General features: G+C 47.1%; 1 protein-coding gene across 2 annotated transcripts in view; it reads left to right on the top strand.

The window, feature by feature from the left end:
- Positions 1–25,727, top strand: part of DPYSL5 (dihydropyrimidinase like 5) — a 64,506-nt gene that overhangs the window by 19,322 nt on the left and 19,457 nt on the right. For both annotated transcript variants that reach the window (XM_077330489.1, XM_077330478.1), the window contains exon 2: positions 8,596–8,860. In XM_077330489.1, the coding sequence (XP_077186604.1) occupies positions 8,600–8,860 (261 nt within the window). In that variant the 5' untranslated portion in view covers positions 8,596–8,599. The remainder of the gene's footprint in view (positions 1–8,595; positions 8,861–25,727) is intronic.

Raw genomic sequence — 25,727 nt, 5'->3', positions numbered from 1 at the left:
AGAAAGACTCAACATGTTATTAATGTAACTGCTACAAACTCCCCAAACAGACCCACGCCTAAGCTATCCTTAACCCTATCCTGAGAATTTGTTAATATAGAATTAGAATAAATAAAATAGTATTCGTCTATTTTTCCATGCAAAATAATGTCAAAAAATAATTATACTTCTAAAGCTATTCCTAAGAGTCATAAATTCTTCCTCAACCCTACAGTGCTCCAAATAAACCTGCAATGTCCCACTCAAGCCTAAGGTAACCCTTACCTGAGAATATATGCTAATATAAATCCCTCAAATTTTCATGCACAATAATGTCAACAAATACTTATACATCCCATAGTTAGACCTTTGGTCTACTTAAAGGTAAAGGTATCCCCCTGTGCAAGCACCGGGTCATCTCTGACCCTTGGGGTGACGCCCTCTAGCGTTTTCATGGCAGACTCAATACAGGGTGGTTTGCCGGTGCCTTCCCCAGTCATTACCATTTACCCCCCAGCAAGCTGGGTACTCATTTTACTGACCTCGGAAGGATGGAAGGCTGAGTCAACCTTGAGCCGGCTGCTGCGATCGAACTCCCAGCCTCATGGGCAGAGGTTTCAGACAGCATGTCGGCTGCCTTACCACCCTGCACTACAAGAGGCTCTTTGGTCTACTTAGCCCAGTACTATTGCCAAGGTCCTCAGCTCTTGGGGGAGTGTGTGTGTGTGTGTGTGTGTGTGTTGGGGGGGATAACTGGGGACTGTATGGCATGGCTGCCCTTTGAGCCTTATGGGAGGGCGTTATAGAAATGTAATAAATAATAAATTGTGTTATTTCAACTTGGTCAGTTGCACAAATATTTGAATGAGGAAGAACATCCATTTCTCAGTCATCCAGGGAGAGATTATATTATGTGAGAGAGCCATCCTGAAGATGGACTATGCTTTGAGGCAGTGGTTCTCAACCTTCCTAATGCCGCGACCCTTTAATACAGTTCCTCATGTTGTGGTGACCCCCAGCCATAAAATTATGCAAGTGTTCTTTCACAGAAATTAAACCAAAACTGACCAATGGCATGAAGATCCATTGTTCATGATTGTATAAAAATTGTTTTTTTTCCTGGGGTTTCTCAGTTCTGCCTCTTGTCCCACCATGCCGATCTCACTCTTTTCCACTGCTCCAGACAGATGAACGCTCTATCTTGTCCAACCCTGTAAGGCTGTTGTGTGGATGGTGCCCCCCCCCAGCCAAGCTGCTTGCCCTGCTGTGACCGTTTGACCCCCAATGGAGTCCCGACCCCCAGGTTGAGAACCACTGCTTTAAGGGAAGTGGGAATTGGTCGCTGGGAAGATCATAGGAGTTGGGTGCCCTAGGGCCAAGGGTTTGGCTAGGTATGTGGGGTGGGAGCTCCACTTGCCCATTGTCTGTGCTTCAGGCAGAGCTAGCTTTCCTGGCCATTCCTCCCTTTTTCCTGTGTCTGCCTGGTCCTGAAGAGTAAATTGTCTAAGCAATTGCCGGCCTCTTCCATCTTTCTCAGCCTGCTCTGCAATCTTTTTTTTGCTCCCCCCTCCCCTTTATTTATTGCTGTCAGAAGTATTATTGTAGATTGGTCTAGAGGGCTTAGAATGAGGAAGGTTTCTCTCCCTGTTCTCCTGCTCTAATCTGGTTCTGGCTTGTGGGAATGGGTGTTTGCTTCCCCTCCCTGGGACCTCTCCTGCTTTTAGGGCCTCTCAGCTCCCATTGATCCCTGTCTCCACACACAATAGGAGCTGATGCTGTGGGTTGTTTGGGAGCCTCCAAGCTGGCAGATGTCGGGCCTGCCGTTTACTGTGTGGATTTCACAGCAAACGGGAGCTTCTGACATTGAATGGGGGATTGAATTAGTTGCTTTTGCATCTGAGCAAGGCTGGGGGGGGGGGGGGAGCAGCTCCCAGGCCTTTGGATGCCAGAATTGCAAAATTGAATTGAAAACCTGTTAGCTGTGCTGAGGTCCTTCGCCATCTCTCTTTCTTCCAGTTGCAAAGAGGAGGGGAGAATGTTTGTCAATATGGAGGGGGAAGAGAGGATATTTCTGTTTATGCAAAAAGGATGTGAGACAAGTAGGACGTAGGGAGCTAGTAAAAGACTCAGCGTGTAGAGGTTGGGGGGTGGGGAAACCGACACCATGGACAGCCTGGTTGTAAAGGTGCAGAGTGGATTTTCCTCTTTTGGTAGTAAACGAGCCAAGCAGAAGTTATCACCTGGGTCCCGGAGAATAGGAAGACAAAATAAAGCACATTATTTTTCAGTCTTGCAGAAGTGACCTGCTAGTTCAAATGATTTTAGGTTTAATTTCCAAGGAAGGGGGTATTTGTGGTTCATCGGGCTTTATTTTTTAAACTAGGGACAAAGCCTGTTGCATTCAGGAATACAATAGGTGCTAGATTGGGGGGAGGAGGGGTTGGAAGAACGCTGGGGATGGCCTCCCCTTCCCCCCAGGACCTGGAAAGACTGCAGGCTGGAGGCCCCCAGGAAGGGAACTCATCAGCAGGGGCTGCTCTCACGCAGCAGGAATCTGTACCCTCTGAGGAAGTGGAAGGAGGAGGGGGTGGTCAGGGGTGGGGGACAGAAGCCGATTGGCTGGCCGCTGAACAGCTGGTTGGAGGAGGAGGCACTCAGGGGCAGGATAGATGCCATGAGTGGGTGTTAAGCGCTGAGTGGCACTTAAGCTATGAGACCAGCTCCTCCTCCTAGGCTTTACCAGAAATATTAAGTGGAACAGATAAAAGCAGGACTGTTCAAGGGATGGTACTCCTCACTACTTCCACCCCTAGGTAATGGGTCTGAAAGTCATTTAATCATGTAGGCTTGTACATATTCATGATTTCTGGAGCAGAGTACAAAATACTTCATAAGTCCTGTTTATACTCACAACTAATTCTGTGAGAAGGGCAGGCCTATCTGATGAACCCCTCCACAGAATGAATGGTAAGGTTTTGGCAGACTCATGATGTTAGGGGCAAGGGTAATCCTTGACTCCTGTTATTATAACAACAAAAGATTTATTCAGGCCGCAAGCTTTGGCGCGCAGGCACACTTCCTCAGACACTAAATCCCTGTTACTGCAGGGGCCAAGCCAACGATTCAGTTAAATTCTGTCTCAAGTACAGTGTCATGAAACCAAAAGTATCTCCCCTAAGCATAGGATATGCATTGTTAGGTCCTGTCTTGATTCTGCCAGGGTGATAACCACTGTGGAACAAGAACTGGAACAGGAGGCTGTTTTTTTGGGGGGGGGGCATCATCTCGGCATGGAATTGGGGCCACTGTGGGTGGGCAGGTAGTTGTGAATTTCCTGCATTCTGCAGGGTGTTGGACTAGATGACCCTGGAGATCCCTTCCAGCTTTGAGATTCTATAAGCTAAACCTGCTTTCTGATATATCACTGGTAGGAAACTCTGGCTCACTTACTTTGGCCATATCATGTGATCCAACTCAGTGGAGAAAGCAGTTATGCTAGGATTGGTCAGTGGTAAAAGGAAACCAGGCCGACAAAGGGTGTGGTGGTTGGACGCAATCAGGATGGGCACTGGCCAGAACATGGCTGAGGGAGGCAGTTCAGGATTGGGGACTGTGGTGACTGCTGTGCCATGGGATCGCCAAGAGTCGGACATGATTGAATGGCTGACAACAACAACAAACCTAATTTCATTACTGTGGATGGTCTATATGAGTTCATGGTGCTGTCTTTTGATCCCAGGAACTCTCCTGAATAACCTGTTGAGTGGCATGTCAGAATTTGCTGTGGCTTATTTATCTATATAGATGAAACTGCAGTCTATAGCAAGGACCTGGATTAACACTTGCAGTGTTTAGTAAGGGATTTAGGTGCCATCCAGGAGGAGAGGCTTGCCGTTAGATTGAGAAAATACCAGTTTGGGGTGCTGGAGATGGTTTATTTGGGGGCACAGAGCAAGTAATGGGAACATCACCATGATGTGGGGCAAGGTGGAGGCAATCCAGGATTGGGAATCCCCAAAGACCAACAGGCAGGTCAGGGCTTTTATGGTTTTGGCAGATCATTACAAAAGATTTGTCTGGCTTTAGCTTGATAGCTGACCTCCTTTCCTCACTCACCAACAAATACCTGCCAGGCAAAGTGGTGCAGACTCCCGCATGTCAAGCTTCTTTCAGGCCATTAAAGAAAGCTGTAATTTCCCTGCGTGTTCTTAAAGTTCTTGACCTTGAAAAAGTGCTTTTTTGTTGCAGCAGACATCGCCGACTAAGGCATTGGGCTGTCTATGCAAGAGGGGGAAAGAACCAAACAGCCCATAGTGTGTCTGAGTAGGAAACCCATCCCATGGGAAAGAAACCTGTCTACAGTGCAAAAGGTGTGCTTGGCTATTATATGGACACTGGACTAGCTTAAATGTATGTAAGCCAGAGGCTCATGGGAATTGTAGTCCATGGACATCGGGAGGGCCACAGTTTGCCCCCCCCCTGGTTTAGCTTCTTAACATCTTTACATTAGCTACAAACCATGAATAATTCAAACATAAAGCTTCAAGAGTGTTCGTGGAAAATTGAGGAGTTCAGCATGAAAACTAAATACATTTCTGGGCATGGTAGTGTAGTTGCAGCTTTCTTTCCAGGAAAGACGTACGTATACTCTGAAAGGGGACTGAGTCACGTGCTGAACTTGTACAGGGCAATTTGCTTGTAGTTTCCCAAGTGTGTAATAGGTAGATGATCCCCAGTGGATGATTCCTAAAATAATGAGTTGGCAGCAGCAGGAGAAGTGAGAGAGAAACTCCTCCAGGGGTTGGGAGAGCTTGGAAGAGACTCAAGACTTTTGCCGGGTGCCTAGACTATTTGGAGGGGCAGAATGGAAGGAAGCGTGCAGGTCAACAGGGCTATTTAACTACAGAACCCAAGGCTGCATTTTTAAATTTAAATTTCCACTTCAACTGTTGTGAGGTTATGGAGGCACATAGTAATGGAGTTACAGTGGTCCCTTTGCTGGCATTCCAAGGATGCTACTTGGAAGGGGTTGTGGGTGAGCAGCCAGGGGGCAAGCCTGGGGCCCTGCCATTGCCCCCAAGAGCAAATTTCCTGGGGCAGACTTCATAGGCAGAAAAGGAAGAGAAATTTGACTTGCCTAATTCTTCTGCACAGGGATCATGCAAGGGTCAACAAATTAGTGGGAAACCTAGGTTCAGATTTCCCTTTGGTTAGTCTTGGACTCATTGTTCTTGCAGTCTAATGTCCTTCACAGGGCTTTTGTTGGGGAAGGGACTGTGTGCCTTGTGGAAAGGGTGGGAAAAATAAGCCAGTATGTGGTTATAGTTAGTGCTGGAGTTGCATCTAGGAAAGCCAGGGTCAGATCCCCATTCTGGACCTTCCTAGGTGACCTTGGGCCCCTCATACTCAACCTAACCCATAGTCAACCCTTCTCACACGGTTGTGAAAATACAACGGGGGAAAGAAAACCATGAGATGCACCTTGTTGGAGCAAGGTGGGATGGGTGGGGGAGGCCTACAGTGACTCCTATCTCCTGGATTTTTCTTGTTTACCAGCTCTGTGAAGGGAGGGGGTGGGGAGTCTCTACATTCCTATAGATCTGAATGGTTTGCCCATCATAAGATAGGCATCAACCACTGTAGAAACACTGCACAGGGCAATCATTCAGGTGGTAGCTCTGATGCTTACTTGTGTTGTCTAGACTCTAAACTGCTCCCTGGTCTACCAAGAAATGGTCAGCAATGAGCAATGATGGCTTGAGTGTAAGTGGAGGAAAAATTAATGATTTTAGTGAACTCTAGAAGGGCCATTCTGTAGTGGTAGATGTTGGAAATATTACCTTGGTTCCATTGTGTGTGGTGCGTTCCACAGTGGAAGAGGACTTCATCTGGTCCTCATCTTGCTAACATGTCAAATCTCCAAACATTTTTTTCACAATCAGAGTAGTTCAGCAGTGGAATAGGCTGCCTAAGGAGGTGGTGAGCTCCCCCTCACTGGAAGTCTTCAAGCAAAGGTTGGATACACCTTTTTCTTGGATGCTTTAGGATGCGTTCAGCAGGGGGTTGGACTAGATGGCCTGTATGGCTCCTTCCAACTCTGTGATTTTGTGATTCTGTGATTTTCTGACAGTGAGGACTAGATGTATTATGTTGCCTCAAAGGTTGGTGGAGTCTTCTTCATTAAAACTTTTTAGGAGGATATTGGATGAGCACCAGTCAAGAGTGTGTGTGTTTGTTTGTTTTCAGTCCCTGAGAATTTGCAGGGCTGGACTGGATGGCCCTTTGTGATCTCTTCCAGCTCTGTGTGATTCTCATTCCCTTTCCCACACAGAGGAATTTCCTCCCCATGCCTAAAAATGACAATAGAATGAGACTGGCAGTGGGCAGCAATGTGTCTCATCACCCCTTCAGACTGCTTGGCTTCCTGCAAGATGCGACTATTGTTTAAGTACCGGATGGTATTTGTGCTGTGTACTTCTGTGAAGAACTGGATTATAAATATCTCTGAAGGGCTTGAGGCCAACAAACAGCTTGATAAACAAGTATCTTGTAATGCTCATCTGGGCATCTGTAGTGGCATGACAGCATGGGTGCTTTTTGAGTTCTTGAGAGCTGCTAGTTGTATTTTCTTTTGCCAGGGTGGGAGTGCCTTTGTTGACACCGTCTGCATCCAGAAACTTTCTAACAAAACAAACTCCGGGTCCTCCTGGCTGTGGAGAAGAGACATTCAAAAGACAAGATTTCCTAGGGTTTAGATGAGCCTCTGTCCGTCCGTCTATTCCTTTGTTGCCTGAATTTTGTACTAACAAATATAGTTTTATTTAGAAATTTTTATTTTATTTTATTTAGAAATTGCTTGTGCTGCCTCTCCAAAGGCCTCCTCAAGGCTGCTTACAAAATAAAGCCCAATAAAATAAAACCACCAGATTATCATAAAAACAACCTGAGTATAAAAAGGTATTTGCAGAGCCACTACCAATTTTGTCCTTGGTTACTGTCTCCGTCATGCCTGCAAGCAGGGTAGTTAAACAACTTGGTTCCGTAGTGGTTTGGAGTGTGGACTTCTAATCTGGCAAGCCAGTTTGATTCCCCGCTCCTCCCACACATGCAACCTGCTGAGTGACCTTGGGCTTGTCACAGCACTGATAGAGCTGTTCTGACCAAGCAGTAGTATCAGGGCTCTCTCAGCTTCACAGGGTATCTGTTGTGGGGAGAGGAAAGGGAAGGTGATTGGAAGATGCCTCGAGACTCCTTCTGTTAGAGAAAAGTGGCATATAAAAAACAACTCCTCTACAATGTGCCTTTTTAAGATCAAGACAGTGAACTCCTTAGATGGGTGGTCTGAGGTCCTGGGTAGGGGGTGCTTTGCATGTAGAAGGTCTTACATTCAATCCTTTGTACCTCCAATTGAAGATTTGTGGGTTGCAGTGCTGGGGAAGGCCTCTGACTTCGCAAAGCTACTGCCAGTTATGAGTAGACCATACCTAAATCAATCAACAATCTGACTCTGTGCAGCAATTTCATATGTTTGCCTCTTGCTGATGCGCAGGCTTCTTCTGCAGACAGACTGATCTTGCTGTTTTAAGTAAGCTATGCATTCTCTCCCTACATAAGTAGGTCTACTTGCAGGCTTTGGTATTGACTTCTGGATCTTGCAGCATGGGAGCGGTGGCATCAAAATGTCCAGCTTCTGTCTCCAGTCTAGAGTCACATCTCCAGTGCTTTTATGAGCCAGAGACAAGGAAGATGACATCTTGATGTGAAGCAAAGGTCCTGCCCAGCTTTTTCCTAGGTGTTTTGCACAGGTGTTCATTGGTGATGGAGAAAGGGGATGGCATTCATGTAGTGTGCATGTGAAGTTATTTGTGTGGGTGTAACAACAAAATGTGAGTCCAATAGCACCTTTAAGACAAAGATTTATTCAAGTGTGAGCTTTCGAGTGCATGCACTCTTCCTCAGACAACACACAATGGAACACGGGTCATTAAACTGCAGATATAAGGAGAAAGGAAATGAGTAGCAAATTAGTAAACTGTGTCATAACATCCACATTATGCAATATGATAATCCTTTGCTGAAAAGGCTACTCAGTCTTTTGGGTTCAGTTGCAGTTCACAAAAATGTCAAGGTTAGTAATTAAAGGCAGACATTTTCCCAGTTGTGTGGGTGTGTTTAGTAACTGGAGAAAGAATTCCTGCTCTGATGTTGGGAAGTTGAGAGGCTGTATGATTTCCAGTATCTGCCCTACAAGTTTAGTTAATGCAATTCTTAAATCCAGATTAATGAAGCAGTAGGAGAGTGGAAATACTCCTTGGAGATCCTTTTGCTAGGAAATCCCTGTATTGATAATCCGTGATGCATCTTGTTTTTTTGAAGTCAGGTAGCTTCAAAATTTCAGGCCATTTGGTTGTCCTTGAATAGAATTTGCAAACCAGATTGAGAGAGAACCATTGTGTTCAGAACAATGTTCCCCATCTATATTATATGGCTTCCATGAACCTGGGAAACTGGGGGTGGTCTAAATTAATCTAGAAATGTGGAGCTGTAGCTCAGACATGCATGGTGCATGTTTTGCAAGGCTGCCTCTGAAGTGTGGCCTGCCTTCTCCATTTCCAGAGCCATGTTGGCCAACGCTGCGACGATGCGGATCCTCATCAAGGGGGGGAAGGTGGTCAACGATGACTGCACCCTCGAGGCTGACGTCTACATCGAGAATGGCATCATTCAGCAGGTGGGCCGTGAGCTCATGATTCCTGGTGGGGCCAAGGTCATCGACGCCACTGGAAAGCTGGTGATCCCAGGGGGCATTGACACCAGTACCCACTTCCACCAGACCTTCATGAATGCAACCTGCGTTGATGACTTCTACCATGGCACCAAGGTACCCAACTTCCTTGCATGGGGCAACGCAAGCAATTGGAGGGGGTCTCCAGGGTTGGCAGTGGGGTTTCATTGCTTGCTTGGTCTAGTTTGTCCAGTGGCTGACTTGGACCACTAGCTCTCTTCCTAAGAGGGGCAGTCCTGCCACTTTGCCAGGGGGATTCCTATCATTCTCTTGGACTCAGAGGCCAGGCCTTGCCTGTCTGTGCTCAGGCTTAATGGGACAACCATTTATTTTTTCCTAAAGCTGGTTGCCATGGCAGCTTAAAAGTGTGGCATGTGTCTCATGCATCTGAGTGAGGCAAGATCTTGTTCCGCCCATCTGCAGAGGCAAAAATAGTTTAGCAGTAGTCTTGTGTAGCTTCGAATTTGGGCTGATGGTAAAAACATTGAGGTGGACCCCATGGTCTGCCAGCAGAAAGCACTGATGGAAAAGGAAAGCTTAATTTGAAGATTGTGCGACCCATGTAGACTACAACACATGGGGTGGGGGGTTGCAGTGGGAAAAGGATGGAATATCCCATTTCTTCCATCAGGACAGCTCCACTGATAGAGGAGAAAGAAGGGAATTATTCGTCCCCTTCCCCTTCTCACTGCAGCCTTCTAACCCAGGGGTAGTCAACCTGTGGTCCTCCAGATGTCCATGGACTACAATTCCCATGAGCCCCTGCCATCCAGAGAACCACAGGTTGACTACCCGTGTTCCCTGTGGACCATTCATCCATGCAGGTTCCTTGACTGTGGGAATAAACTTCTCCTGGGATCAGAAAGGACTGCTATTGCTGGGGAAATGGGAAAGGACCACAGTGTTTGGACCTGCAGTTTGTAGGATCCAGCTGACTTGTTCTAACTGGGAAAATATGTGGACTCCCTCTGCTCTGACGCAATTGGCTCCTTGAGCTGTCTTGCTGGATGGGGGCGTGAGTGGCTGTCTGAAGCCCAAGACTTTGCTTTGGGCATTTTTCTCTTCCTGCTCCTGCTCTGTTTATCCTCAGGCTGCTGGCAAGTCACTGTCTTGGCCGGGTGGCTGAAGACTGAGAATCTCAGAGGGGGGAGAAAGCCTTCCTTCAAATGAGAGGTGCAAAGACAGCAGCGAAAAGTTGAACCCTCCCATCACTGTAGTGAGGCTCTTGCTACTGTCCTGCCCCCCCCCCACTTTTCTATTGATTTGCTCTGTAACCTCTCTTCTGTGAGAGCATTTTTGCATCCAAGCCAGCCCTCTCTCGGGTATCTGGAAAGCTGCTTAATCTCCTTGATGTCCGCCCTGTCCTTTTGGGGGCTCCAGTTTTGCCCTGAATCTGGCCTCTTTTACTCACCTCTGATTCCAGCAGCATTTTAATTGGCACCACCCCTGACAATGTGGGATCTCAGGATTAGGCCTTTCATATGGAGCAGGAGAGTCCATGCGACTACACTGCTGGGCTTTGGGAATGCCTGGGTTGAGTTCCCTGGGCAGCTATGAATGGCTCCAGCTGATCTTAGTCTAACCTGCTTCACAGGGTTGGAGGATAAAGTTGGGAAAGGAGCTTTGTGTGCACCCCCCTTGAGCTCCTTCAAAGAAGGGAGGGGCAAAACCGAGAGACACTGTCAACACACTGAGGCACATCTCTCTGGTTATACCGTGCATAAGAGCCAGCTTGCTGTAGTGGTTAAGAGTGGTGGCCTCTGATCTAGAGAACCGGGTTTAATTCCCCACTCCTCCACATGCAGCCAGTTGGGTGACCTTGGGCTAGTCACAGTTCTCTCAGGGCTGTTTTTGCAGAGCTGTTCTGTCAGAGCTCTCTCAGGATGTCTATTGTGGAGAGAGGAAGGGAAAGATGCTTGCAAACTGCTTTGGGACTCCTTCAGGTAGTGAAATGAAGGGTATAAAAAAGAAAACAGCTCTTCTTCAGTTGTGGTGGGGGTGACAGAAGGCCTTAAGCCAGTTGTTTGTTCCCTCCAAACTCCCTTTCCCTCCAAACTCTGTGCCTTTCCTCTCCCTGTCCTTAGGAATTGCACCAAGGTCCTTGCAAAATCAGGTCCTGACAGCAGAATTTTTCTTTGAAAATACCGTATATTTGCACTGAGTGAAGAACTGGGAATGTTTGATATCCCCCACCCCCTGTGCATGTACATTCATGTCCATGCAGAATGGATCACCACGACTATCCCTGTTGAAGTCCAGGACCTCCAGCTTTATAAAAGTGGGAAGTGTCAGCTGCTTGGGGAGGTATACATGCATAGATCTGAGGCTACAAGGTCTTACTCTGCATGCCATTGCTCCTCTCATTCCAACACAACAAAACAGACTCATGTATTAAGTAAAGCATTGCAAATTACTGCATGTAGTCAGCTGCAAATGTGCAGACCACAAGTCTGTAAGCTGAGCTGGCTGGAAATGCCAGCACTGTAACTCCAACCGGATCAATTTGCTTTTACAAACCCACAACAAGCCGTGCCAAAGCAACGAATGCATGTGGGCTGAGCTTATATTGATCCACTGGCCTCCTTCAGAAGCATTCAAGCACAGGTAAGAAATGGAATATGTTCAGTCCCTCTTTAATCTGTCATGGCTGCTGCTTTGCTCTCTGCCAGTCTTGACCAGGGCTGTAGCCTCCTTAGTTAGGGAGGCTGTTGTGGCACATGTGTGCTCCCCTTCCTCTCCCGAGGGATAGCTGTGCAGCACCAGGCAAAGGAGAAGCTAGAACTGGGTATATTGAGGGGGGTGGGTGGGTTGTGGCTGCCTGGGATTCTCTGGTCCCAGCTTGCTGTTCTGCCTTTCCTGCTGTTGCCAGAGGCTTAGAGGTTAACCTCTTGCTGGGGAATGAGCAGCAGGAGTGCAGTGCTCCCTCTGAGGCCATCAGGTTGGCACCCTCTTCCAGTGCAGATTCAGCTGACCTGCTTCAGGAATGAGGAAGTGAGTATCCAGGTGGAAGCCTGGGCTGCTTCTGGGAGGCAGAGCAGATCAACCATGCAAGACCTGAGCAAGGCAGCAAGAGGACGTTTGGGAGGACATTAATACATAGCATCACCCTGAATCAGAGGCGACTTGATGGTGCTGAATATATAAACACAAACACACACACACAAACGTACCTCTTCTCACTTGAAGCCCACCAAACCAGCCCAGATGCCAGAGCAGTGTCTCTTGGGACTCGATCTGCCAAGTAGCTTGACTTCTTGCTTGGGCAGCCCAAGAATACTACCTTTGTTTTCAAACAGCTGGTGACTAATAACAACCCAGCGCAGAGGGCAGCATGGACTGGCTGTGGCTTCTAGCTCTGTTTAGGAGGGAGGCATGTTTGCATTTTCTTTAAGCTTCTAACCACAGGGTTGTTTTAAAACCTCTATAATTCTTCCATAGTCGATTGCATAAATGTACCTCCACACGGTGGTAAAATGGAGGCCTAATCGTGGGTTTTGTTTCCTGCAGTCTGTAGCCGGACTTGGTTCACAAGAGCACAAATATTAACCGTGGAAGATCTGCAGAGAAGCCTATCCTTTTGTTGACAGGAATCTCTGGAGCTATATAAACCTCCTTGTAAATTCCTGATTTTTTTCTTAGTGAACCCGTTCCTTGGCGAAGCCCTCTGAGCCACTATTGGCAGCGAGATCAGCTCATTGGGGAAGGGGGGCATAGACAGAAATGCCTTTGTTTTCTGGCCTCTTGTTGCAGCACAATTAGGCAGTTGGACTGTTGTGCATACAGGCCTGCCATTGGCTGCTGCTCCAAGTGCGCTACCTGTTGCAATATCTGTCGACATTGTGGAACTTGCAATGCCCAGCCAGGGAGAAGAAGACACAGGGTGTGCTGGTGAGCCCTAGGGCAGGGGTAGTCAACCTGTGGTCCTCCAGATGTTCATGGCCTACAATTCTCATGAGCCCCTGCCAGCATGTGGGAATCATGGGAATTGTAGTCCATGAACATCTGGAGGACCACAGGTTGACTACCCCTGCCCTAGGGGACTATTATGAAGGAGTGAAGGGCAGCCAGGTGACTGCCCCCTGACACTTGCCTCCTCCTCGTTCACTCCCATCGGTCAAGAACATCTGGCTCTTGCCAGCAGCTTGAGGCTGGTGCCCTTAAGTCGTCCAGGCTTCTCTCCTCCCTCTGCCAACTTCGATCACATGACTAGCTAAGCCCATTTCTCCTCCACCCCCAAAGCAGAACTAACTGGGAATGGTGGGCTATAAAAATAAAGTTTCCTGTTGCCGCTATTATTATTATTATTATTATTGCTTTGTTGTTGCTGTTGCTGTTGTTATTATTATGTAGTCCTGCTTGTTACCTGGGCTCCTAGTTAAAACCATGAAGTCTGAATGGGTCTGCACTGAGTCCTCCCTACTTTCCTGGAACAGGCCTTAGGCGGTGGGTTTTTCCTTCTTTATGCAGCCCTCACACAGATACATTTCTCCTGAAAGTGCTGCTCCTCGCCAGAGCTGGGCTGTTGAACTGAGACCCTGACTTATGAAGATCAAATTCTGGTGCTTGCTTTGTTCCCATAAGTGCCTGGCCCGTATTAAGGCTGCAAAAACAAGAGGGAATGTTGGGTTGCCTTTGAGAGTCCTCAGTCTTGACAGGCATTGACTTGCTTTGCCAATCAAGGAGAACTGCATTGCTGCCATTATGACTAGCATCTGTACTTTGCTTCGTTTATATTTAAGTTTTGCCTTATTACGTTTCCTGGTGTAAGTTCTGAGCCTTCGGACTTTGTTGTTCACACTCGGTCACACTTCTTCATAACACTTCTATAAACATTGGTTTTGTGAGAGCCAACATCATACATGTGTCTGAAGCAGGTTTTAGCCCACATCTCCCACCATACATACCATCGTCATCCAGAACCTTATCCTTCTGCAATTTACAAACTGGCCTGGTACTGCTAGAAAATAATGGGCACAAACCTCCTGCCACTACCAGTGTGGTGTGGTGGTTAGGTGGAGTGCAGACTTCTGATCTGGCGGGCTGGGTTTGATTCCCTGCTCCTCCCGCACATGCAGCCAGCTGGGTGATCTTGGGCTCATCACAGCACTGATAAAGCTGTTCTGAGCAGTAATATCAGGGCTCTCTCAGCCTCACCCACCTCACAGGGTGTCTGTTGTGGGGAGAGGAAAGGGAAGGGGATTGTCAGCTGCTTTGAGGCTCCTTCAGGTAGAGAAAAGCGGCATATAAGAACCAACTCTTCTTCTTTAACAGTTTATTAATAGTTCCTTATCCAAATCTTTGAATGCAAGCTTATTGGTAGTAACCCAACTACAAACACATGGTATCAGAACTCTACTTTCTAGACTGTGCACCACTGCATTCCTTTTTGCAGGAAGAATAAGAGCTGTTTCTTCATACCCTGCTTTTTACTACCTGAAGGAGTTTTAAAGCAGCTTACAATTGCCTACCCTTTCTCTCCCCAGAACAGATACCCTGTCAGGCAAGTGAGGCTGAGAGAGCTCTGACAGAACTACTGTGTGAGAACAGCCCTAACAAAACTGTGACTGGTCCACGGTCACCCAGCTGGCTGCATGTGGAGAGTGGGGAATCAAAATGGTTCTGTAGAATAGCAGCTGCCGCTCTTAACCACCACACCAAGTTGGTTTTCAAGGAGACAGCCTCCAGAGATTGGGGAATTATCTTCAGTATTTTTCATTAGATTCACCAAGAAGGAACTGAGAAACATGAACTGAGGAACCAACTTCAGCCTCACAATTTCAGAGACAAAGTTTGAAGTGGTTTGTCCGTGTCTACGGGCAGCTGATTCTTGGTGCTTGAACCTTTTGAACATCCCTCTGAGGATTCAGGTACAGTACACCTGCCTTTTGGAATGTTAACATCATAGGAAAGGTATTTTCCCACATGCTGGATGTCTACCTCCAAGATATTGGTCACTGACTTAGAGCACCTGATGAGATGTTGCAATAAAGTGGTCTTAACTGTTGAGAACCTCAGGATTTTCTGCAGCTGGCTAGCAGGGCTACTCCTCTGGAGTCTGCCAATTCAAGGAGCAATCAAGGAGGATTGTGCTGGGGAGGCAGGTGGGGCGAAGGAAGGGAAGTAGCTCTTTGCCGTGGGATTTGGAGCTTTGGGTTGTCTTTCTTGCCTGGGAAGAGCACTACTTTGCAGCCCCACTCCCTCCTGCCTTGGGGGATACCAGCATGTCTCTGTGGCAACGGCACATCAGGGGCCCCAGGGCTCCTTTGTATGGAGTACAATGGATGCAACCTGAGAAGGGCTAGAGGCCCTGAATGAGTGGAGGGGGGAGGCCTTCAGCTGCCAGAGGCTTCCCTCTTGCTACTCACAGAAGAAGAGATAGGCAGCTCTTGAGTGGCTTAGCTCCAAAAAGGACCCAGTAACTCTATAGGTACAATTCAGACAGGTCCAAGTTTAATTGGTCACATTGCAAGCCAAAAAAACAAAACTACTAGGCCTCTGAATACCCAGTTAAGAGCTACAGCTGGATCCTTGCCCTGAAATGTCTCCCAAAAGACAGAGATCCCTTGGGCAAAGATGCCTCTGCCTGTGGTTCAGACGCTGTGTCATCAGGGGGTAATTATAGCCTGCAGAGCCTCAGTATAAATATTTGTTTATTGGTCTTGCATACCACCTCTCCCGGTGAGCAGACGCAGGTTGAGTCACAAAACGCACTGCATGTACAGTTAAAATATTAAAAGCATTATTAAAACCCAATGATGCTCTGTTGTTCCTGCTCATTGGCTAATTGCTCTGCAACCCAGCCCACTTTATGGACAATATGTTGTGTTATTACCATACCGATTCAAATAGTTCTAAAAATGGGGACTGAGTCCTACTTTTCTCATGCCACCTTCGAAGGAAAGCAGCCATCTACCAGCCTCCCAAATGGGAACAGGTCTTCACCTGTGTGGGTGGGTCTGAGAACGAAATAGCTTTTTGTTTTAGTGTGGAAGATTCCGTCTCCCCCCCCTTTTGACATCAGGAGAGCTGCTTGTCACCCCAGAGAGGAGTGGGTGGTTTGTCAGTCACGTCTGATGACACTGAATGAGTTCCCATCATTTGCTCTTGCACAAACTTATCTCCCTCTGCAACCCCCTCCTGCTTCTTACTCCCACTCCCCCCCCACATTCTTTGCTTGAAGCAGCCTTCCCCACTCTCTCTGCAAACCTCTTCTTCCTACACTGGCTTCATCTCCTGCTGCAGGCCTTGTTTCCCTTTCATCTCCCTCTGCTTGCCTGCTCTGTCGGACCCGCTGTGAAAGGTCACGCTCTTTGGCTTTGGGTTAATGAATGTAGAGCAGCTCTAGTTGCTGGCTCTCCCAGTTGCGAATGTAGGCTGAAATTCTTACCACCACCCCTGCTGGAGAATCAAATAAGCCATTAGGGCATAAGAGATCTAGATCACATGGTGGAGATGGGCCGCATGATGTGATATGACCCTCTGGTGTGCCCCCCCCCCCGCCACCCAAGACAGTCATTTGTGGGGGTCTTTACTAAGGTGACCAGATTGTCCCACTTTTGGAGGGGCATCTGGGGGCACCTGGCAAATTGTACTTATGTTGAAATTTAAAAATATATGTCAGAATACTATTTTTGCATTCTATGAAAATTTTTGTTGCTCTGTATAGACCAAATTTTAAATCAAGACCCCCCCCCCCGGTAAATGGTGTCCCGCTTTACCAATGTTAAAATCTGGTAACCTTAGTCTTTACTGAACAGCCAGCATTTCTATGAAGCCCAATAATGCTCCCCAGGGAAGTGGTGGGCATGGTGGGGACCTGATCTCTCTGGGAGGAAAAAAAGCCCATCACTGTTTTTGGGAGAGGGTAAGCTTCTGCTTCACAGGTCACCCCAGGTACAGCAAAGGTTTAGGCACCAGTGGCTGATTAATTTGGTTTTTTCCCCCTACTTTCCAGGTGTGAGTAGTTCTCAAAGCAGCTTATGATGTTCAAAATCCCCCACACACACTGATGCACGATAAGATGTTTATAATTATCCTGCTTAGCCTTTATATGTATTTGTTATTTATAGTCCACTCTGCTCTCTTGGACTCCAGGCAGATAACACTCAAGGAGCCAATACAGTCACTGGACGGGACACTCAGTAAACAGTGCAATAGGATTCGGGCTGCAGAGCCAACCAAAAGTCTAGCAACCAAGACTGAAGCCAAGTGTGTTAACAGCTCACATTAAATGCTGCAGGAGTTTCATTGCAGGTTCCTAGTTTCGGCAAGCTATGTACAGCAGGATAGAGCATGGTCCCTAGTAATTGTCCCAGGTAACTTTGTGAATCATTTAGTATAGTTCAAAAATCCCTGCATACATTCTCACAGCAATCTTACAAGAGCTTTATAAGATAAAGCTGAACTTACCCTATTGTAGGCTGAAAATGCGAGAGACTATAGGCTAGTGCAGGGAGTTTGTAGCTGACATTTGAAGGGGCAAATTCCTCCATTTATTCTCTTGACTGCTGTTCTACTCCACGTCCCAATGTTAGGATTATCTGAGTGAGTCGTCTGGTTCTTGGTGACATGGGACAGGTTCTAGGCTGTTTCTGCCCAAAGGATGGAGGATGAGAAGCTGGGGAAGTGCCTTGGGGGATTTAGCTTCCTCTGTCCTAGAGCTGAAACTGCCTGGGAGGGAGAAGAGGAACAAGGCCAGGGATCCCTTTTGCCACCATGTGGCACAGCTGGTTAAGAAGCAGTGCACTGTTGTTTCTCCCTTGATTTCCCCAGCAGTGAACTTTCAGGCTTCTGCCACCGGCAGGCTACAGGGCCTGGAGCTGTCCTTGAAAGTGGTGCTGAAAAACACAGACAGACCTTGGCTTCTTGCCTAAGGCAGAAGCGTCTCAGCAGAGCAGTAGAACGACCCCATTGCCATCACTTTGGGCTCAGGAGGGGATGCTGTTGCCACTGTGTAGAACAAAGGCCAAGATTGCAGCCCCTGAACACTTCCTACTGAACTCCTGCCTTCCAAAGGTCTTGTAAGTTCTGATTCATGCCAGAGTCATATCTTTGTTGGCTCTTCTGTTTCCCAAGGGAAAAGCACTGCTTCTATCTTCCAGGTCTTTGCTGTAGGGAGGAGAGTTGAACACCTTCCTGATCCACAAACAGCTTCCTGTATTACCACCTGTAACGTACTTTACGCAGGGTTTTTAACCATGTCCTGCATCAACAGTTTGCTCTCTTTTGCTCTCTCCCACTCTCTTTTTTGTTACATTAAGCCTAAGGAAGAGATCTGAACATTGGAGACTAGCTTCTTGTTTTCTGACAGTTGCTTAACCCTGTTAAAAGTATTTTGATACTTGTTCCTATGCAAGTCAAGGACTCCAGGATGCTTCAGGGCCAAAATATGCATGAGGTGGCAGCAAAAGGCTATTCTGCATTTTAATGTTCAATTTGAAACAAACATGGATGTTACTAATTTGAATGGGGAAGTCTCCACTCCCAGCCAATTTCCTGATCTCTGTCAATTAATTTTTTAACTTGTCTTCCTTCCTAGAAGCTCAAGGCCATCAGCGTAAATCTAAATTCTTTCCAAATCCCATTTGTGTGGATGAACTAAACTGTTCTCCCATGCATACACAAAAGCTGGTGTTACCTATGCGGCAGGAGAAGATGCCAGTATTGCCAGTATTTCCCCTAGTCAGCCCACAGCAGCTTCAGGGTGCTGAAAAATCAGGGAAATGGAACAGGGGAAAAAACAGGCAACCTCCCCTCCCCCTCGAGCATCACTTCTCCAAACAAATGCAGCATTCCCTAGGGCTTCTTTTAAGTAAAAATGAAACTATCAGAAGAGCTGATTATGACTGTCCATTATCTCACCTGGTTTGGTCCTTGGTTTGGTCTCTCACACATGTGTCTGTTGCTGCGCTGGATGAGCCATTTTTAGGTTTATTCGTAAATTGTCTGTTGACTTTCCTTCTGGCTTTGTGGGTTCCACCTATTGGACATAACAAGGCCATTGCTGCTTGTCAGGTGGTTGCTTGGGAATAAAAGGGAAGTGATTTTTCTAGGTTACGCATTCAGCCACTGTGGGTTGGGAAGTAGAATTCATTGCCTAACTCATATCAAGGCCTGTTTCTCACCTTGTACACTTCATCTGCCCCCTTGGTTAACTTTGAAGACCCAAACTGATGTCCTGCTTGTCCATATGTAGGCAGTAGCCCTTGGGGAAGACCACTTCAGGAAGTCAATGTATTATCAGTTTCCAATTGCCACCCCCAAGTTGGGTCTAATGAAGGATGACATTTCTCTTCCTTCCTTCCTTCCTTCCTTCCTTCCTTCCTTCCTTCCTTCCTTCCTTCCTTCCTTCCTTCCTTCCTTCCTTCCTTCCTTCCTTCCTTCCTTCCTTCCTTCCTAGTGGTGGCCTTCCTGTCTGCCCACTGTGAGAGATCTGCTGCTTTCCATTCTTCAGAAACAAATCCCAGGGAGTAAACCACGGAAGAAACACAGATTATAAATAACATCAGTAAATAAAACATGAAGGAATCTTGTGTTGTTACAGAAGGCCAAGAGACTGCTGGAGCTTCAGTTTACCTTCATGCCCTGCTTCTACATAAGTTGAGGGGCCAGACCTTGTCCATGGTTCATTTTAATGAGAGGTGGTAAGGATTCAACCACCCCCACTGGCTTCTGTGCTCACATGCTAGGCCCCCAGCCATTGGGTGTCTCTGGGCATATTTACTGATAAGTGGAATGGTAGTAGAAATGCTCTTTGCACATGTTTGGAGGCATATTCTTGCCACTTACAGAAAGGTTGCCAAGGTTCCATCATGGCCCTGAAAGCAGGCTGATCCCCGACTAGAATTATACTCTGCATGACCATCTCAGGTGTGTTCCTGCACCCACATGCTTGCCAGCATCTGCCTTCGACAATGTCTTGTGTTGATCCTCGGCCTGGTGCGTGTTCAGCCTTGAGTCCTGCAAGGTGGGGACCAAAATGATGCCTTGGTTTCCTTTCATCCTTGCCAACTTCATGCAGGGCTGCCTGGAAAATATTACCCAGCCGTCTTCCTCCCCTCCATCTCTTCTGCAGGCCTTTCTTTGTTTGCCAAAGAATAAACTGCCTGCAAAGCAGCTTTGGAGATTAGCTGGTGGCTTGTGAGGGTCATTTGAGGATACAGCCTTTCCCTTGAACCAACAGATGCAGCGGTGACTTCTGCTTGGGTGGGACAGCTTGATGGAGGGGGGGGGGTTCAGCTGTAGAAACAGCCCAGAGGTCCCCAACCATGAATTCCTGTTGCCACCTCTCATTCCAGCTGGTTACCAAACTGCTCATTATATCAGAACTGGAAGATGGGGGAGGAGCCTGGGCACTGTCCCCGTGGAAGACTGGCCTGAGATCCAGAGAATTCAACAAAGTTATAGGGTTAATCCTTTTTCAATGAGCAAGCTGAAGGACAAACCAGAGAAAATTCCACGTGTGCACAGTAACCAAATTATATCACACAATTTACATTGTTTTGATAAAAAGAGTCCTCAACTTCCTTTCCAAATGGCTGCTTAAAGGAAAAAGAAACTCATGTTCTGTGCCTTTAAATAGTTGGCGTAGGTCACAAGGAGCATCTTCATTAGGTCGAGTTGGGCTGTGGAGCCGAACATTTTGGAGGGTGGGTTTTGTTGTTAGAAGTTTATTCTATTGGAATATTGTATTAGCCAGGGGTAGTCAAACTGCGGCCCTCCAGATGTCCATGGACTACAATTCCCATGAGCCCCTGCCGGCATTTGCTGGCAGGGGCTCATGGGAATTGTAGTCCATGGACATCTGGAGGGCCGCAGTTTGACTACCCCTGTATAAGGTAAAGGTAAAGGTATCCCCTGTGCAAGCACCGAGTCATGTCTGACCCTTGGGGTGACGCCCTCTAGCATTTTCATGGCAGACTCAATACGGGGTGGTTTGCCAGTGCCTTCCCCAGTCATTACCGTTTACCCCCCAGCAAGCTGGGTACTCATTTTACCGACCTCGGAAGGATGGAAGGCTGAGTCAACCTTGAGCCGGCTGCTGGGATCGAACTCCCAGCCTCATGGGCAGAGATTCAGACTGCATGTCGGCTGCCTTACCACTCTGCGCCACAAGAGGCTCTCTCAGTATACCCCTGTATACTGCACTGTATTTTATTTGTTGTAAACCACCACGAGCCAGCTGGCCTGAGAGCAGTGGTTAATAAATTAATAAATAAAAAGAAGAAGAGCCCTCCTGATACTCCATAAGCTCATCCTTTGGCTCCAGCTCACTTGCATTTACTCCAGCCTGAGAAAGGCAGTAAGAAGAAGAGCGGGGCTTGTTGTTGCTGTTTGTTCCCTGTTCTTTACTACCCAAAGGAGCCTCCCAGAATCGGCTTTCTGGAGTGCCATTTCAACTTCATCTGAGTTCCTTCCTTTTCCTCCCTGGCCAGGGTCACAAGCTCTCTTTTTAACCTCCAATCCAAACTCCTCCCCTTCCTACTTTCCCCTATCTTATCCCTCTGAGCCAAAACTTATTTTTCCCTTTTCTCTCATTCCTAGACACTCCCTCTGTTTTTTTTCTGCACCTGGCCTAATCCCTAGCTGGCTTCTGCCCACAAGGATACCTCTTTTCTCTCTCCATTCCCTTTCTAGCTCTATTAAGTTGGAAGAAGCTGCTGTGGTCTGACTACAGGTGTGCTCCCCAGGTGTAAAGCCGCCTCTGCTCCAGAGTCCCAGACCCCATGCATCTCCAGACAAGGGGCATTCCCACTTTTTGCACAAGCACAAAGATTCCTGTTCTTTGACAAGGCTGGCCATCTGCCGTTTTGCGAAGTGCTTGTATTAAATAGAACTATTAAAATGAATAAATTGCATAATGAATTGGGGGCTTCTTTGTAGTTCATCAAAATGTTGTAACCCGTTAATGTGGTCTATCAATCAGCTATATATTGCAGCCTTTGTTTTACTTTTTCCTTCCTTTCTCTTTGCATTACTTCATCCTTCTGTTTATTATTTTGAAAGCGTGTGAGCTGCAAGAAGAGACCCTTGAGTCCTTTTCTTTATTCTGCAGTGTCTTGCACAACATTTGGCACAGTATTAACAATAATAAATAAAGTGGTTGATAACTCCTGCAAGCAGCCAGGCTTCTGTGAGGTTGTCATTTGGTTCCTGAGAAATTCCAGGGGCTTCTTTGTTCTTTGCCATAGCAATGAGAAATAGCCTCAGACGGCTCTCCTGGCATGGCTAAAAAGTGAGACATCACCCTCCCCTTGCTCTTTCCTGGCCACGCTCACACATCAGTACTTCCCCTGAGGCTGTTAAAAAAGGGCTGGAGCAGACTTAGAAATCCTGGTTTGGGCTTCTTGTCATTTGCAAATAAATGTCTTGAGAGGGACAAGTTAGAGCTCTCTGTTGAAATAGAGTACAAGTTCCCAGTCTTTTTGGTATGCTGACTCACATGTACAAATTTATTTGGTATTAAAACACATTTAGGGCCAGCCTATCTAATCCAGCACTGCATTTTCGGCAATGGCCAACCAGGTGTTGATGAGAAACCCACAAGCATCATGCAAAAGGGTGCAGCTTACCCCAAGCAAGGGGGATCCCACTTCCCCCTCCTTCCAGCTACTACCATCAAGTTGCTAGTTACCTGACAGATTTCCTCCACATATTGTTGCAAAGAGGGGGGAAGGTGAGGTGTTGACAAGGTGGGAAAGAAGAATGATGCAAAGGGCTGGAGCATCCAAGAGGGAGGGCTGACCTGAGACCAACTTTCAGAGGCTGCATAACCTACTTTTGGGTCTGTGGGTTAATCCAGATCCCTCTTCTAAAGGCAGGGGGCTCTGGAGAAGACAGTTGCTCCAAAGCCAGCAGCCCACAATGATTTTCTTTCTCTCTCCACCAAAAGTGAGTGCGGGACAAAGTTAAGCAATGCTTTTGGGGGCATGAATGGTCTCCCTTTCCTTTCACACTTTCTGGGCACTTCCAGCCTCTGGCAATTAGACTAAAGCAGCCAGAGGAAGAACTTTCATGGCTCCTGACCAGCTCAGTCGACAACAGTCATAAGTGAAGACCATACTGGACATGTGAGTTTTTAAAGAGCCGGGTCTGGGTCACATGGACTCAACTCGGGTTCCCTGCAGCCATGCAGAGGCCACAGGGGGAACGACTGTTTAAAAAACAAAGGAGAGCTTGTTTGGGCTGGGTGTTCCAGAGTGGGGAGAGGAAGGGCTCCTGACTGCTTCCCAGGTCTTCCCATGCTGGAATAGGGCTGGGAGGTGTTCTTTCCTCCTTTCTGCACTTCCAAGTGCACTCATGTAGAGCAGCAAAAATGGGAAAAATAATTCTCTCAGCATGGGCTCTCCTTTACTAGGCTAGCCAGGCCCGCCTCTTTAAAATCTGCACATTTAGTTTGACACTGAGATTTACTCCTTACTCCCTACCAGAGCTGAAGGGGCTCTGTCCGTTTAATACTTGGGTAGAAGAAGAAGGTTGGTTCTTATATGCCGCTTTTCCCTACCTGAAGGAAGCTCAAATTGGCTTACAGTCGCTTTCCCTTTCCTCTCCCCAAAACAGACACCCTGTGAGGTGGGTGAGGCTGAGATTACTGCTTGGTCAGAACAGTTTTATCAGTGCCATGGTGAGCCCAAGGTCACCCAGCTGATTGCATGTGTGGGAATGCAGAATCGAACCCAGCATGCCAGATTAGACGTCCGCACTTCTAACCACTACACCAAAACTGGCTCTCCATTAGTGTGCAAGAACTATCAGGAGATGGGTCCCTGTCTCCAAGGAGCTTAGAGGCTCTAGAATTGGGCTGGAGGAAGACAACAGGGGGAGGGAAGTTGGGAGTGGAGGCTCAAGGTCATGAACTGCCTGAGGGACCAGGGCCAGTAGCCACGATCCCCTTTACCTCACTGGAGGAGGGGCTGTGGCTCATTGGCAGAGCATCTGCTTGGCATGCAGAAGGTCCCAGGTTCAGTCCCCAGCATTTCCAATTAAAAGGACCAGACAGAAGGCAGTGCGAAATATCTCAGACACTGACTTCAATGGACCAACCTCTGATTCAGTATAAGGCAGCCTCATGTGTTCATCGCCTGTGCTTCTGCCCCCAGCAGAGATAATCTACCTCAGGGGTAGTCAATCTGTGGTCCTCCAGGTGTCCATGGACTACAATTCCCATGAGCCCCTGCCAGCGAATGCTGGGAGGGGCTCATGGGAATTGTAGACCATGAACATCTGGAGGACCACAGGTTGACTATCCCTGATCTACTCTATCAGATGTACTGAATTCTCGTGTGCTTATTTCCCCTCGTGAGTGGTTGGCCATCATTTTGGTTGCCATGGCACCAGGCAACTAGCAATGGGAGCTGGACGCCTGCCAAAAGGAGGGGTCCTGTGATAATTTGGGAACTGGTGTGTACAGCCTACCCTGATATTTCTAAACAGGCATGAGAGAATAAGGAGGTAAGGAAAATGATCTTCTCTGGCTCCTGGATGGGGCAGTAAGTGGCTGTTAGACAGGCAGGAGAGAGAGGTTGCTGACCCTCCCCAGTTTTCTTTATTTACTTCATAGTCTGCCTTTGAGACTCAAGGTGAGTTCCAGTTTTTTTCAAAATTCAGACAGCATCCAATATCAAATGAACAGGACTTGGGTTACAGAATTAGAAAACAGTGCTAACAAAAAAACCTGCCACTTAAGGCAGCTACTGCAGGTTGCCTCATTACAGAATCAGCTCTGGCAGCCAGAATAAATGGGAAGGATATGTGTTCATTCCAGTAATATACACTTAGGCTCTGTACTTGATTTATTTTAAAAATAGGTATTAGCTGTCTCTTCCATTTTAACGTATTCCAAGTAGGTCATATTATAAAAACAAAGACCAAGTACTGTGTGCCAACATTTTAAGAATCCACATTAAAGAGAAATATAACTAAAAAACATTACAAGCAATGGATGAAAATTCCATTTGAACAGTGATGTGGGGGGAAAAGACATCAAGTTCCTTTTAGATCAAGCTGAAATAAATCAGTTTCTGAGTTCAAGAGAGCAGTCATAAATGAGGATGTGATGTTTTTAGCTGGAGTCATGGGGAGGGGGTGGACTCCACATAATTTATTATTTATTGTATTTATATGCCGTCCTCCCTGAAGGCTCAGGGCGGTTTACATGAAACAACAAAATGGTACAGGTAACATCAAAATGGTAACAGTAAGGTGGTAACAACAATAACATTAACATAATAACAATAACAACAATAGCAAAGGATTCCTGGGCAAATAATAGAGTTTGCGATCTAAAGCTAGGAAACAATAGAGGAGGTATTCCAAAGCTGAGGTACCAGCATTGAAAAGGCCCAGGAGGGAGTGGGTGGCTCTTAAGTACCTTAGCCTCTGGTTTGTTTGCATTTAAGGAATCACCAGGTTGAAGTAGCTGAATGAGCACCAGAAAGCCTTGAGAGGAGCCCGGGGTTTGGGTATCACTTTCATGTTCAGTGGAGAGGTCCATCAAAAATGGTAGCAGAAGTCACAGTCCCACAGACAAAGATAAGCAGATTGTGATGGGCCCAAATTGGCCAGGAGGAGAAAACAATGGAAACATCCTTCACTTCTTCATGCCTTCTGTCTCAGGACAGCAATTCCCAGATAATTTACAAAGCTGCCTTATGCTGAGTGGGGCCAAAGTTTCCTCTAACTCATACTTTCTTAACAAGGGTTTCATGAATCTCTGGAAGGGTTTCCTGAATGAGTAGGAGTTAGTTAATTTTTTACACATTATTAAAATGTGTTAAACATTTATTGGGTGCTCTAACCATATATGGGCATGCTGATCTGCCCCCCCCCTTCCAAAATGGCCAATGATGGGCCTGGAGTGGGTGGTAAGGGGAGGGCCCCCGGGTAGGTGTGTACACAGCTATGCTTCCCAACCATATTCTGCATGATTGTACCATTTCTGGGGTTTCTTGAAGCCTGAAGGGTT

This window comes from Paroedura picta, chromosome 1 (assembly GCF_049243985.1).
Source record: "Paroedura picta isolate Pp20150507F chromosome 1, Ppicta_v3.0, whole genome shotgun sequence".
In the NCBI taxonomy this organism is placed as follows: domain Eukaryota; kingdom Metazoa; phylum Chordata; class Lepidosauria; order Squamata; family Gekkonidae; genus Paroedura; species Paroedura picta.
The sequence above is the reverse complement of the archived record's forward strand: the minus strand, read 5'-3'. Positions and strand labels throughout refer to the sequence as shown.